The 16,139-nt window shown below is 41.9% G+C and overlaps 1 protein-coding gene across 19 annotated transcripts in view; it reads right to left on the reverse strand.

The window, feature by feature from the left end:
• The window catches only part of EXOC6 (exocyst complex component 6), a 93,621-nt gene that overhangs the window by 66,034 nt on the left and 11,448 nt on the right, over window positions 1-16,139 (reverse strand). For all 19 annotated transcript variants that reach the window (XM_083505857.1, XM_083505869.1, XM_083505864.1 and 16 more), the window contains exons 2-6: window positions 5,045-5,216; window positions 3,903-3,950; window positions 3,718-3,808; window positions 2,467-2,512; window positions 205-409 (exon numbers count right to left, since the gene is read on the reverse strand). In XM_083505857.1, coding sequence (XP_083361983.1) covers window positions 205-409; window positions 2,467-2,512; window positions 3,718-3,808; window positions 3,903-3,950; window positions 5,045-5,216 — 562 coding nt within the window. The remainder of the gene's footprint in view (window positions 1-204; window positions 410-2,466; window positions 2,513-3,717; window positions 3,809-3,902; window positions 3,951-5,044; window positions 5,217-16,139) is intronic.

Consider the following 16,139-nt stretch of genomic DNA (forward strand, 5'->3'; position numbering starts at 1 on the left):
GACACAGGTTGGATTCATGCAATTCCTACGTTTTGAAAATGTGAGAGAAAGTTTGCACAAGTCGGGCACCCATGGGGGTGCGGAGGGAAGGAAGGTGTTTGTGTAGCACCTCTTGTCATGTAAAGCCTTGTAAGCAGATGAATTGAGGCTAGATTACGATTGGTTTAGTCAAGCTTGAATATGCTTAGATTTCAGCAAACATACCTGTTTCATCGCTGTTTCACCAATTTTATCCGAATGCTTCCGAATACTCTCTAGGAAGTCCTTCAGATCCGACATGGAAATCTCTTTAATTTCCTCACGAAGTTTTGGAAGGTTTTCAATCATTATCTGACAAAACCGGTACTGACTAACTCTAGGAAAGTAGATGTTTTCTAGCTGTTCCATAGTCTTTAAAGCAGAATAATATCTGGAGAAAAGAAGGGGGGGATTGTTGTTGTTGTTTACCATCTGAACGTAATCCTAACAAAACTGTAACAGTCTGAGCAGTTTCGTGCAAATAAGATTAGGATCTCAAAAGGAGCAAATGTGGAGGCAGAAGCTGCCCTAGTACATGTTTGGCCACCTTTGTGGAGAGTTCTACACCATATGCCCTCTAGCTGCTGTTCATTCTTAGCTATAATATCTGCTAAGAATCCTGGCCATAAATGGCTTATTTAGGCTAGCGCAGGCTTTGCCAACCTGGCACCCTCCAGATGTTTTTGACTACAACTCCTATCAGCTGTGCTGAACGGGGCTGATGGGAGTTGCAGTTCAAAACACCTTGATGGTACCAGGCTGGCAAAGATTGGGCATCCCTTTGCTTTGCTTCAGTAAATTCTCCAAAAAGATGTAAATGCAATGCAGTGAATATATGTGTATTTCATGTATTGCCATGTGGTGTGTGCAGCTTGCCTCGCTACTTTGGCAATCTGGAGCTTGCTGTCTGCTTGCAGACTTCACTCCTCTTTTGTCACGTTTTGAGTCTGAGTTGTGTTTGCCCCACCATTTTCCAGCTGGCCACATCACCCAACTCCACCCCTAGCTTCACCCACTCATGCTCAGGACTGTACGTAGTTTCATCTGTGAAACGTTTGCAGTTGTGCAAATAATGAAGTGCAATCTCCTGGCTAGAGTGCTGAATTGCGGTTATGCATAATGCATAGATGCAGCCTAACAAGCTGAGGTGCTTTCCCTGGCTCTTCATTGCTTAACTTTTAATCAGTGGTATAGAAGAAAAATGCATGATCAGCAGAAGTGACCATTGTATGCAATGATGATCAGGCTCCTCCCCCTGCTGTCATCTACAGTCACTATCCAATCAGGCTGTGGGACAGGGAGAGAGTTGGGTTTGCAGAACCTCTCCATCAACTCTTCAGAAAGACCAGCATTTTTTTGCTCCTCCTCTCATTGAAATTTTTCTAGGAGCTAGTCATTACAGGAACTCTGTAACTAAGAAATAGTGCCAGCATTTTCTTTTTTTACTCTCCATGTCAAACCCCTTTCCGTTTGTGCCATGTCATAGTCCTTGCCTTCAGGCTTAGAATATGTAACCTGCTATGCCCTCCCTTATTTTGCTGAAGAGAGGGGTTTAAAAGTTTTAAATTAATAGTCACAATTGTGAGAGTGTCAGAGACAAAAAGAGACAAGTGAGTGAGAGAGAGAGAGAGAGAGAGAGAGAGAGAGAGACTTGCAGGGACTAAATATTAAGAAGCTGCCAAATTAGCATTTTGATAAGTTGCCTTCATACCCATAACTACCTCGCACCAGAATTCATTCAGATTCTTCATGCAAATACACAAACATTTATGTATATATACCCCAAATTGACAGATGTAACACTGTGCTTTATTGCACAGCTCCACAGGAGTTACAATTAGAGCAATTACATTAATACTAAACAGGGTAACAACAAACACTTATAATGTATAAGTAGTAGAAAGGATTAATAACTTTTTCTTTCTTTTTCACATTTATAATTCTGCTTTGGAATGTGCTTTCAAAGAAAAAGTGCAACCCTAAGCATTCTTATTCAGAAGCCACTCCCACTGCATTCAATAGGATTTACACCTGTGTAAAATGTTCAAAGGACTGCAGCCAAAAGCAAATTATGAGCAAGGAAAGCTTCTTTGCCGTTCCTACGCTGTATCAGTTATTTGTAGACTATTCTAAAACACTAAAGCAAATAAAGTGATAAATACTGTGACAAACAGAACTTAAAATGTTTTCGTTTCATATTGCACAAGACAGGGCTTCTTTTCTCATTAAACCCTTCAAAAAGGTTAATTTTTCTCATAACATCTGTTCATTTGTAATGACAGGCATGAAACAAAGACATGAAAAGAGTACAAAGAGCAGACCACGATTCATTATATGTCTTGACCAGAGTAGTCTTTACCATCCCATCGGTAATTGCAGAAGACAAGTGGATGAACCCATTCATTAATAATAAAAAAGCAATACTTCGGCTAAAGGAATTGTACTCACCTTTTCACATTCATCTGCTCTTTTAGTTTGCTGTACATCTCCAGTACTGTGTAAAACGAAGATATTAAAATACATAAATCCTACTACAAAAAAGTGCAAAGGTTCCAAAATACATATATGTCCTCCAGTTCTATATGCAAATGCACACTTGCCTCATGGATGTTTTACAATGAGAGGATGAAATAATACGGGGTGGGGGGAGGGATGTAAGGCAATGGAATGAATGGTGAAGGGGGAGGGGGAGTCCATGAACAATCAGAAAAGTAAAATCAAACAGTAAGTTCAAGCCAACATCAACACAAGATTAACCTTCTTCTTTTTAAAGTTAAGCCATTGGAAGTACCCTAGGATCCATCACAAGCTACTGGGAGCACCACACTGTATGCCAACAGTACCACCTACTGTAATCCTTGCAAGTTACAGGGCACACACACGACAAAAGAAGGTCATTGCCTTCTACCAGAACAGCTCTTAATAAGCAGCACACCACGTGGAACAACACTGGCATATTCAGAACGGCAATGTGCAAGGGTTCGGCAGCTAAAATATCCACAAACAGTGATTCAGGACAAACAAGGGAGGTGGTATTTATTTTAGCTTACTCTAAAGCCTTTGCTGGTGCTTATTTCCAATATCCCATCCATTTTCAGCTGCATTTGTATGATGGCATTGTATTTTAATTCATGAACTATATATATATATATATTACTTTGTTCATGGCCTCAAAGCTGTTGCGAGAGGAGGCATTAAAGTCTATTTCAGCTATTTTTATTTATATACCGCTTAAATAAACATCTAAGCAGCTAACAAAATATAAAAGAAGCACGCAAATGTGAAAAATCCTGAAAACATGAAAACAAACATCCATCATTAAAACATGCAATAAAGCAGTCCCATTAAAACACAGCAATTAAAAACAGGAGACTTGGGTCAAGAGGTCAAGGGAATGCCTGTGTAAATAGAGGTCAAATGACATTGCAACAGCATGACAACATTATATATGCATTAAGCCATGATCATTAGCTTCATCCATAATCTTTCACCAATAGCCTGGATATCAAACAGGAGCAGAGCTAAGTGAGCTACATCTCAGCTGAAATGTTCCGCCCAGGACCACAACAACGATAATTCCTTTTTAAAAATAAATAAACGACAATACATGGAGGTAATTCTAAACCAACCGTACTGAAATGCACATCCTTCTAATTTTGCCAAGTGCTGCTTAAGTACTGCACATGATTTGTAACTCACCCGGAAGACACAACTGCAGCTTCTCAACCACTGTTGTAATATTCCTCTGCTGAAGTCTACAGTGGATGATTTCTTCCGTCTCAGCAATCACCTTGGATATTTTCAAACATACTAGAGTTAAATTGCGCACCTACGGTGTTTCCTGCAAGTATCCATTAAGCACATAGGAAGCGCCATTTTCTCACCTCTCTCCCAGCATCTTGAAGCCTTCGGTTGGTATCAGTAACTTGGACCTTAAAAATAATTTCACCTTTGTTAGACAAATATGCACATATTGCCCTGATGCAGCCGCTCACCCTTGTAATCAGATCATGCTTCATGAGAAACTTAGAACAAAGAAATGTAAATCCAAATTAACTCTACAGCTTGAACTTGAACTTTTGATCACCAAGGGTTTTTGTTAACTTCAATTAGTTATGACAGTTCTTTCTAACAGATTCTGTGGCAAACTTCTCAAATTTACTTGGGATTTTTGAACTTTTTTTGTTTCTGTAGGTCTGTCAAACAATTCAAATCATTGACCCAATTGACCACTGGTCCCTTTTTGATAACCTCAATGAGCTCTATGTTCCATTCATTGTCTGCAAGAAATGGTGATTGCATTTTACGGTAATTAAACATTCATACTTTGCTGAATGCAAACACTGGGTGGTTGATTAACATCAAACGTGGAAATCTCCAAGCCACAGCAACATTTTAATGCCGCAGGTGCAGGCAGTATTCGACCTCAGACTTTCCCACATATTAAGTGACTCATTAGGTCATCATAATAAGGGAGCACATTCTAGTTTATTAAAAAACTCATTAATTTCTGAACAAAGATGCTCAATGACCTCATTGATGTTGTATTTGGTCTCTTGTTATCTGAATATCCTTTATATAATGCTGTTCTAATCATAACCTCTGGTGAACTATGCTCATTCTGTCTGGTGTGCATATTTTTCTTGCAAATGTGTAAAGAGAGCTAAAGGGACTAGTTATACCATTTACTTCGGAGGAAATCTCACAACATGTTTCTAAAGAATCCCAACAATTCCAACTGCCCTTTGAGAAAGCAGAGAAGCATTTGCTTGAGAAAGGAGAAAGCCTGCTAAATTTTGGGTACTTGTTAAAAAAAATAGATTAAACTTGCTAAAATATTTACATCCACAATCTTGCTATGCAACTCTATTATTCTGTCTTCACCACTGTGATATTTACACCAATTAAAATGTTCCAGGCACAGAAATGTATTCAATATTTGAAATATTCGAAAAAGGAATGTGTGATTATGAAGAATATTTTTTTCACTACTTTGCAGTAATTGTAATCATAACTAATACCTTACCTTGAGTTTTTCTGCATCAGCCCTTACTTTAAGAAGTTCTGTAATAGCATCTACAAAGCCTTGGTGGTGAAAATTGCACATCTTTTCAATCTCCTTGTCATGGTTACGTATACATCCATCTAGCTTTTCCATAAACTTTTGGTGTGCATTTGGCTGATCATCATATACAGACCTGTCAAGTATATATAAATAATTACATTTGAGTTAGCAATTAGCAGGCTTTTAGAATTTTACTAATAACAGTAACTTCTCCAAATTTGTTTTTAAAAATAATAATCCAAGATTACACATGAACTAATAAATTCGCCACTTAATTCAGTTATCAATACCGTCATAATTGCCTTTGGGAAGTGAAACACATAACCCAAGGCTTGAAGAATAAACTAAGACTTCATTTCATTAAGTCAGGTATTCAGCCAATCAAATCTCAGCTCTATTATTCATACCTTAGTGCTCTTCTCTTAGCATGCCAAACAACAAAGATCTCCTAAATAGCCATTTATTTAAATAGACAAATTGCTGCTATGTAAAATGTATGGCCTTCAACTATGCTAGATCATATTTCATCATTTTGCATGCCACTAGGCAAATACAGTTCAAAATCAGCTTGCACAATCAGCCCCCTAGCGGAGAATGAATGCCAACTGCTCAGTGTCTAAAAGTTCAAAACTTGGCTCCATTGTACTGCCTCACTCCTTCCAGGAAAGCTTGCCTAGACAAACAGAAGTAAAATAACATAAATAATGTAGGGCAATACCAATTTTTAGCACAGACATGCTCAAAACCCAGATATCAGATTCAGCATCACTTTCTTAGATGTTCTTATTTTACAACACCCTCTTTTCTACCTATTAAAAGGTACACACGGCTTACGGAATTTATATGTATATTTTTAATTGCATCAAAATGGAGCATTAACCACAGTGATTCCATTAGGCTGTAACCAAAGCTGTCTGAGCTAGAGCGAACGTGGGTTCTGCTTCCAGAGTGGGATGTCACCTTCCTCTCTTCAGTCCCCATGGCTCCCTGGCATACCCTCAAAATCTGCTCTGGCAATTTGAGGGACCTTCCGGTGAAGATTTTGGGGGTCCAGAGAAGATTTTGGGATGAGCTTTTACTCGAGTTATTTACATATAAAGCCCCAGATGGGAGTCAGCCAGTGCCCATGGAGACTAGTAGAACGGAAGGCATGAAATAGCAGAGCAAACTAATTCTCACTTTGTTCACATCCTCCACCCTGCTCATAGATCGATAGAATTTTAGAGTTGGAAAGGACCCTGAGTATCATCGAGTCCAACCCCCTGAAATGCAGGAATGTGCAGCTGTCCCATTCGGGGATCAAACCTGCAACCACGTTTGAACCAATGCTGAGCTCTAGAAAAGCAACACTGAGACTAAGGAGGTGGACAGGGTGGACGTAAGCTTAGTCAGGTGGGAGGTGGCCTGCTGAAGACTGAGTTTGGTGGGGTAGGAGAGCCTCCGTTGCCCCCTAATCCAGGATATCTCAATAGACCATCCTGTCAAAATAAAGGTAAAGGTACCCATGACCGTTAGGTCCAGTCGCGGACGACTCTGGGGTTGTGGGGCTCATATCACTCTATAGGCCGAGGGAGCCAGCGTTTGTCCACAGACAGCTTCTGGGTCATGTGGCCAGCATGACTAAGCCGCTTCTGGCGAACCAGAGCAGCGCACGGAAACGCCGTTTACCTTCCTGCCAGAGTGGTACCTATTTATCTACTTGCACTTTGACGTGTTTTCGAACTGCTAGGTGGGCAGGAGCAGGGACTGAGCAACGGGAGCTCACCCCGTCGTGGGATTTCGAACCGCTGACCTTCTGATCGGCAAGCCCTAGGATCTGTGGTTTAGACCACAGCGCCACCCACGTCCCTTCCTGTCAAGATAGCAGACACCAAATTACACATTTTCCCCTTTGCACCAGCAACAATGACTCAGGGAGTCTTGCCCGGCATTTGCTGTTCGCATCAGTTTGCAAATGTCTCTGGGTAAATGCATATACCCAGAGCTTATAAATGGCATTGGCTCTGCTGCTGAGCAGAGGAGGGAAATCAACCAAGTGAGACTGGAAAAAACACTCTCACTCACAAGCCAATGTGTCTGTTGGCAGAGGCAAGCAGAACATATGCAGGAAGGGCATTGGTGGAAGAACAAAAGAGGAATGGAAGTGTGGCCGAGGAGCATGGGAAATGAGAACAAGCAGAGATTGGCAGACACGGGAAATTCAAGTCAGGCCACTGGAAGCCAAAACACAGTAAGAGGCAAAACAACGCCAAACAATTACAGCTGCTGTCATGGGAGGCTTAGAGGATGCACCAGTCAGAGAAGCAGGGGGAGAAGCATTCCTTGTCTTCTCCAAAATAGAACAGGAAAAGATACAGGAAACTCACAACTCTACCCAAATACAATCAAGCCCATTGCCACTCAGTGACCAAACAATATAGCACCACTATCCACAGTTAACATTTGATGAAATGCAAGCTAATGTACAGTGGATGCTTGGGTTGCGAATGTGATCTGTGCAGGAGGCACATTAACAACCTGCAGCATCCGCAACCTGCAGCGCCGCGTCTGCGCACATGCGGGTTGCAATTTGGCGCTTCTGCGCAAGCACTTTTGCACATGCGTGAGCGCCGAAACCTGGAAATAACCCGTCCCGGTATTTCCAGGTTTCGGCGCATCCATAACCCAAAAATGTGCAACCTGAAGCCTCTGTAACCCGAGGTATGACTGTACTGCCCTCCAGATGTTTAGGACCACAACTTCCATCATTCCTTACCATTGCCAGGCCAGCTAGGGCTGATGGGAGTTGTAGTTCAATACATCTAGAGTGTGCCAGGTTGGTGATCTCTGGTTAAGAGGAGCCAACTTCAAAATGTGGTACATGTATATGGTTCGTTTTAAACTAACAGTGGTTAGTGTTAAACAAAATTTGATGGTGCAGGGAACACAGGAAGTAATGAATAGTGAAAACTGAGAGCCATGCAGGAAAACAGAGGGATTCTGGAGAGGAGACTAGATTCACTCACATCAAGCTAAACCATGGTTTGCCATAACAGTATGCATCCATAAATGACTTTGGCCCCAAATATCTGAAAGATTCCCTCCTTCCCTACAGACCTTCTCCAGTATTAAGATCCACAGAAGGGTTTCTTTTGGTAGTTCCACTGCGCTCAGAAGTTCAGGGTGGTGGGGGCCCAGGAGAAGGCATCCTTCACCTAGGCAGCTCCTAGGCTGTGGAATTCCCTCCCCACAGAGGTTTGTCTGGCTCACATTAAGTAGTTTCCGCCATATACTAAAGATACACCTCTTTGCCCTGGCCTCTGACACCTAAGGCCTTCTCAGTAGTCATGCCCACCCTGTGGAATACGCTCCCATCAGATGTCAAGGAGATAAACAACTATCTGACTTTTAGAAGACATCTGAAGGCAGCCTTGTTTAGGGGAGTTTTTAATATCTGATGTCTTACTGTGCTTCTTATTTATTGGAAATTACACAGAGTGGCTGGGGAAACTCAGTCAGATGGGTGGTGCGTACATCTATCTCTCTATCTCTCTATCTCTCTATCTCTCTATCTCTCTATCTCTCTATCTCTCTATCTATCTACTATCTATCTATCATTTTCAGGACCCACTCTATTCCTATGTCTGTAATTCATTAACTGTACCTAATACTGAATTTTAATTTGTAGAAACCTGCCCTGGAACCTCACGGTGAAGGGGGGGTAATAAATGGGGGGGGTAATAATATTGTAGATACTTATCTATAGAGGAATAATCAATTATGGAAACTAAAGGGGGAATTATAAAACAGAGAAATCAACAGTGATTTACAGCAAAGGGAAGGCCAGCCAGAAAATTATTAGAAATACATACTAATAAAACTGATACAGCTTCCTGAATACAATTACGTAAACCAGTTGTTTGTGATCCTTATCTATATGTGCGCTTACAATGCACCCCACCTTTCTCAAAGCATTACTGGCCCCATTTTGCAGGCAGAACACCAACACAGAAAAAGAAAAGAAAATGGGTTCCTGATAGCAAAAAAACAAGTGAAAATCCACTATGTATAAGCTGCAGGAGATCGTAGTTTTATACTGTATAATGAAGGTCCTCCAAGTTTTCAGTTCAGATGTAATGTGTTGTCTCAAGGCATCCTATCTTTCCAAAAAGATCATAATATACAATGTAGAAAAGTGCCCACCCTTTTACAGGCCATTTGTTGTTCAATATGAAGGTAGTACAGAATAAAGCAATCAACTGTCCATAGCCATTTTGTGCTACACATGGAAATAGCACCATCTTGTGGGAGTTATATAATAAATCTTTTCTTGCAGTGTCTCATGAAACAAGACAACCTTTTGCCTATCAGCACACACAATAAAGTATTTTTTTGTATTGTCTTAAAATCTGTGATCCAAGAGAAATATGAAACAATATTTAATGGGTATGAGTGAAATTAGAAATTAGTATTTTCTGTAGTGAAAGAAGAAGCAAGAAGTTCGCTAAACATTACCGCTGTTCAACCTCCAGTCACTTAGAAGTATAAAGGGGTTTTTTTAAAGTCTGGTTTATGCTGGATTCATTTTAATGCACTCTGCATATCTTGTGTGCTGTTGACAAGGAGGCTTTTTAAAAAAATCTTAAATTAAAATGAATTATTCATAGCACACACAAGTTGTTGAAGTTACATATGTCTTAAAATGTTACACTGCTGACCCATTTTCCTTTTCACATGTTTTATAACTCTTGTTAGGCAGTTTACTTATACACAACCTTTGTTTCTACTTCTTTCTGTTGCCCATTTAAATCTACTATGCAGTGATTTCTGAAAAATGCCACATTTTTTTTCTCTGCTCCTTTTCCATTTGAATTAACAGATAAAGCAGATAAGAACCCATGTTCTTTATGAATTTACCATTTCCTCCAAGCCTGTACTCCTGAGAAAAGAAAGACTTGCAGCATTTACAATTGATAGGATTTGTTGGCTTTTCATCCAAATACTTCATTATCTATCCGTGCAAAATGCTACGGATAAGAAAGCCCCACAATAGTAGGATTTCATGCAGTACAATGGTACCTCGGGTTACATACACTTCAGGTTACATGCGCTTCAGGTTACAGACTCCGCTAACCCAGAAATAGTACCTCGAGTTAAGAACTTTGCTTCAGGATGAGAACAGAAATGCTCCGGCGGCACAGCAGCAGCAGGAAGCCCCATTAGCTAAAGTGGTGCTTCAGGTTAAGTACAGTTTCAGGTTAAGAACGGACCTCCGGAACGAATTAAGTATGTAACCAGAGGTACCACTGTACTATGCTTTTGTTTTATTATTCACTGAAGCTCATCAATATCATGTGAGCACTAGAGGGCAGCACTCCTTCACATAAGGTGTGGTTTACTGAATAAAATGAATCAGCAACACTTAAGGGAACATATAAGCTGCTTTATACCATTGGTCTGCCTAGCTCAGGGTTGAGTGACTGGCAGCAGCTACCAATTGTTTCAGTCACTACTCTTTCCCAGCCCTATGTGGAAATGCCAGGGATCAACAAGATCTTGGTTGGGATACTACAGATGCACATTAGGCCAGATTATGGGATAAAGTACCACTTACATTAATTTCTGAAGGGGTACAAGAAAATTCTCCGAAAAGTTATTCATCATTGGCACACGTACCCTTGTTCATTTATTAATTTATTAAATAAAACAACTCAATCAGAAGATGTGAAATGTTGGCAAATGCAGGGATTTGGGATCTCACTTTCACACAGTGACGGACCTCTCCTTAAACAGGTTCTGGGCAACTTTTGGGTTTTTTTAAGGCGACTGAACAAATCATTCTGCTGGACTCAAAGCTCAATCTCATCTCAATCCACAACTAGACAAGGAGATGGTCGCATAAAAACCCCAATTGCTTCCCTCTTGACAGAAGCCAAACATTTACCATCACTAAACACTGGAGGTCTTTAAAAGCTGACTTAATGGGAGTAAGCTGGGAGCATACCAGAACACAAATAATTGTGGCCTGGCTATCCCAGTCCACAAACAGATGGAGCTGGTAAAGGTAAAGGTGAAGGTGAAGGACCTCTGGACGGTTAAGTCCAGTAAAGACAACTATGGGGTTGCGGCACTCATCTTGCTTTCAGTCCGAGGGAGCTGGCGTTTGTCCACAGACAACTTTCTGGGTTGTGTGGCCAGCATGACTAAACCACTTCTGGTGCAATGGAACACCGTGGCGGAAGCCAAAGCACACGGAAATGCTGTTTACCTTTCCGCCGCAGCAGTACCTATTTATCTACTTGCACTGGTATGCTTTCGAACTGCTAGGTTGGCAGGAACTGGGACAGAGCAACGGGAGCTCACTTCGTTGTGAGGATTTGAACTGCCGACCTTCCAATCAACAAGCCCAAGAGGGTCAGTGGTTTAGACCACAACACCACCCGCATCACAAGGGCATGGGCACTCACATCACGAAGGCCACCTGGGCCTCCATATGCAAAGCTAGATCCATGATATGTTCCTGCTCTTTCAGAGCAGTGCAACTTAGTCAAGAAGAGGACTTCTTCCCAGTTCTTGAACATGAGAACAACCCACCCCATCAGCTTCTTCTTGTCAGATTGAGCCTCAGGTTATTGGCCCTCATCCAGCCCATCACTGCATAAGTTAAGCACTTGCACAGCCTTGCCAGATTCAAACTGAGAGATACTGGGCCTCATCAGCATCCTAACGATGCTGTGTCCTGAATCCCCGGATGATTACTCCTAGCAGGTAAAGGTAAAGGGACCCCTGACCATTAAGTCCAGTCACGGATGACTCTGGGGTTGCGGCGCTCATCTCGCTTTACTTGCCGAGGGAGCTGGCATTTGTCCGCAGACAGCTTCTGGGTCATGTGGCCAGCATGACTAAGCTGCTTCTGGCGAACCAGAGCAGTGCATGGAAATGCCGTTTACCTTCCCGCTGGAGTGGTACCTATTTATCTACTTGCACATTGATGTTCTTTCGAACTGCTAGGTTGGCAGGAGCTGGGACTGAGCAATGGGAGCTCACCCTGTCGTGGGGATTCAAACCGCCGACCTGATTGGCAAGCCCTAGGCTCAGTGGTTTAGACCACAGCGCCACCCGCGTCCCTAGTACCTAGTAGGTACATATAGATATTAAACAAGTTGAGTGACAGGACCCCACAGCATAAAAGCCAGGGCGTCAAGCAGAAGTTTGGTAGCAGCCCTGATGAACAACCCTACCTTCATGCCTATTCTCAGGGCTGCTAACAAACTTTTGTTTGTTCTAACTACCCAATTCCCAACGTTGATCCAGCCTCCTCATATATACCAACCAGTCTCTGCTGAAACACGGAAACAAAAGTAACAAAGCTTAGCAAAATGTGGTTCTAGTTCCATGTCTGTCTAACAAAACTGCTATTAGACCGTAACCTTGAATTGTCCATGCAAGGGGAAGTTTTCAAATATTCAAACAAAGCTCACTGGACCCTGAAACACACACACACACACACACAAGATACTGCATTTCAAATTGGATGCTGTCCAAACCGTAATTAGCATAACCCAAATGTGACAGTACAAAAAACAACAACATTACATTATTACAGCAATTTCTCAGGAAGCCTTGCCACAGTTTCTGCTCTAACAACCTTCCAACACACATTTGCCACTAATCACCAGCTCCTGATGCTAATTTTTCCTGTATTTCATGTAGCTTTCTGAACACACACCCTTAAAATCTTTCCTAAAATGGTGCCCAGGTGCTTCCTGCAATTCAACAACCGATTTAATATGGTCATATTCTCAATCCCTAAACAGACTTTCTACTTGCAGACATTATCTCTTCCATCCCTGTTAAAAAATAAGTCACTGCTCTACTTAGAAGATTACAACATGCCTAAAGAATGGAATCTGCTTAAATTTTGCAAACAGGGGAAGATAATTTATTAATCTTAGTTCTGCCTGATTTGGCACGTTTTCCTGTATGTGCAGTTTCTGTGAATTGTTCTCACTAATAGTATCCTGTTTCTATGAGCAGGAAAGGGCTGAGTACAGTTTGTTAGTTAACATTGCTTCCTATAACCAGGGTCAATATTCTGTAGTAGTGACACTACAGCAGTTATTGTTCAGTCTGGATAAGCATGTATCACACTGATGGCTGTTAATGGACATCCTTTGTAGTGAAATGTCAACGGATAATCAGTAAACCCAGATTTGCAATGGACTTCCTTCTTCCTGTTTTTACAGTGCAAAGCAAGGAGATGCCTCTTCCTGCAAAGCTTTTGTGCTACTTACCAATTTTATACAATAAGCCTTCCCAGTAATAAGCAAGTTTGCCATTTTGTAACAGAACAAGACATTGAAGCCCACATTCTGTTTGCAAAGATTCGCTTCAGCCAATTGCATCCAACGTGAAACCTACTCATCAAGTAAATCCACTAAAATGAATGAACCTGAATTTATCATGTCTGTTCATATCAGTGGGTTTGCTCTGAATCAGATTTGGTTACATCCCAAATGCAACTCCACCTTTGCAGCAAGTTATCAAACTGTTCCATTAACAGGAAAGCTGTTTACAAATTTAAGTGCTTTAAAATGTTCACAAATCTTAATTCCTCTTGCCACCACCCTTTCAACTTAACCCCTGTAAGAAATCAGGCCAGACAGGGAACACCCAAACACACCTAGCAATGTTGTGCTTAATGCATAAGCTCCTCTTGATATGTCGATAAAAAATGAACAAGAGGTTTACGGTTGGGAAACTGGTAGAATAGGTTCGGTCATATACTACCAGAAAAATATCTGAAAATTGGCCTTGATTCTACACTAAAAGATCTACATTGGCTCCCAGTATGTTTCTGAGTACAGATCAAAGTGTTGGCGTTGACCTTTAAAGTCCTAAATGGCCTCAGCCCTGTATACCTGAAGGAGCATCCCCATCCTTCAGCCCGGACACTGCAATCTAGCTGTGAAGGCCTTCTGGCAGTTCCCTCACTGCGAGAAGTGACGTTACCAGGCAGAGGGCCTTCTCAGTAGTGGCACCTGCCCTGTGGAGCACCCTCCCTTCAGACATCGAAGACATAAACAATTACGGTATACTACTCAAGTGATTGGTTGGGAGATGTATTTTATATCCCAAACTCTCACTATTTCTGTTATCTCAACCTTGCAATGAATAGTAAGATTCACAAGAAACAGGGTATTAAACTGTAATTTATGCTGTGATAACTAAGCTCATGCTCCTTTCTGGGCACAATGATGCAAATGCCGCAGATCAATACTTTAATAGTGACAGCATGGAAATCTTTCCAGCAAATGCAGTCACAGGATCCAGTAACATTCCTGAATGGGCCTGGAAGCATACCCATTTCCACATAATTTACTTTCAACACAGAAACCCCAACACAAAGCAAGTTCCCATAACTTACACATTCACTTCTTACAGCAACCACTTTTGGTGGCTTATCTTACACTGCCACTTCTTTACCGGCTTCCTACATGAAAACAAGCTTCCATGATATCATCGTTCAGGCATTAAGAGCAATATTACTTCCTAGCACGCTTCTGCAAAATGGACATTTTCCATTAGCATCCAGCAAGTAATACAGCAAGAAGAAAAAAGTGGACCTTAGGCCATTTAGCCTGCCCAGCTCTCTTTTGGCACAAGCCAGAAAACAAAAAGACCAAGCTTTGAGAAAGGATGTACAGCAGGAACAGAGCTGTGTCAGGAACAGAGCAGTCGGTGTGCCCATTTGAGTCCTGCAAAATGGACACTGCCTGGTACCCATTAGCGGCCCAGATTTCCATTTGTTTTATTTTAAAGCAAACAATGAGATTTCAGTGCATCTTCTCCACCTGCCTCATGAGTGGGTTGGCCCCTGCAAGGAAGAGACACAGACCCCATTCCCACTTCAAGTCCTCTGATACACACAGAGGACTTGTTATCTATGTTTGGGAGCAGCCAGAAGCAGGAAGAGACAATTGCTAACTACTCTTAAAGGACAAGAAGAAAACAGTCCTTCTCCTTCCATGAGTCCTTTGGATTCCACAGAAGAGGAGAAACACTTTTGTGACATGCTATGGAGCACCTGAAAGTGGCCAATGAGACATTTGCTGTCTTAAATGTTTCATGAAATGAGAGGTTGACTAACCTAGCTCAACCCTGGTGCTAGAGGGGAAAGGACCTATTGAAGGGGGAAAGTAGGTGGCTTCACCAACAATGAACATGAGGATGCTTGGAGAGCAAGGGGAAAGAGTCTTTTCCCATGTATTCAAGGACATCACCTATGCCACGTTTGAACATTACAATATTCATCCAGATCCAGGGTCAGCTGCTATCTACCGTATTTTTCGCTCTATAGGATGCACCCGACCATAAGACGCACCTTGTTTTAGAGGGGGAGAACAAGGGGATAAAAATTCTCCCTCTCTGCGCAGCACCCCTTCAGCGAAGCGGCAGGAGAAATGGAGCCCCTTCCATTTCTCCTCCCACTTAGCTGAAGGGGCGCTGCACCTTAGCTGAAGGGGCACCTACCCTTCAGCAAAAGGAACCCGAAGCCTCCAGAGCACAGCCTCCAGCGGCTATCTTTGAAGCCTGAAGAGCGAGACGGGTCGGTGCGCACCCACCCCTCTCGCTCTCTAGGCTTCAGTGAAGGCAACCCGAAGCCTCCAGAGCGTGGCGGGAGCGCTCCCACTGCGCTTCGGAGGCTTCGTGTTGCTATCGCTGAAGCCAAGGAGCCTGCATTCACTCCATAAGACACACACACATTTCCCCTTAATTTTTGGAGGGGAAATGCACATCTTATAGAGCGAAAAATACGGTAAATGTACATTCAGATGGAATGAGGGACACAGGAGGAGTGTGGGGTAAAAGACTAAACTGGTTTGGTGCATTGAAGAAGCATTTACTAGGATGCATGGAAAGTCAGAAAGATTGGAGCATTTGTTCACTATTTCACAATGCATAATAAAAATCTATCAAGTTTAGTTTTATCAGGTCTCTTTGATCTTTTTTAAAAGGATAATCAACATTTCATATTATTGGTTGGCAGCTCCACATTTCTCTGATGAAGTCTTTA

This window comes from Podarcis liolepis, assembly GCF_965112155.1.
Source record: "Podarcis liolepis genome assembly, chromosome: 5".
In the NCBI taxonomy this organism is placed as follows: Eukaryota; Metazoa; Chordata; class Lepidosauria; order Squamata; family Lacertidae; genus Podarcis; species Podarcis liolepis.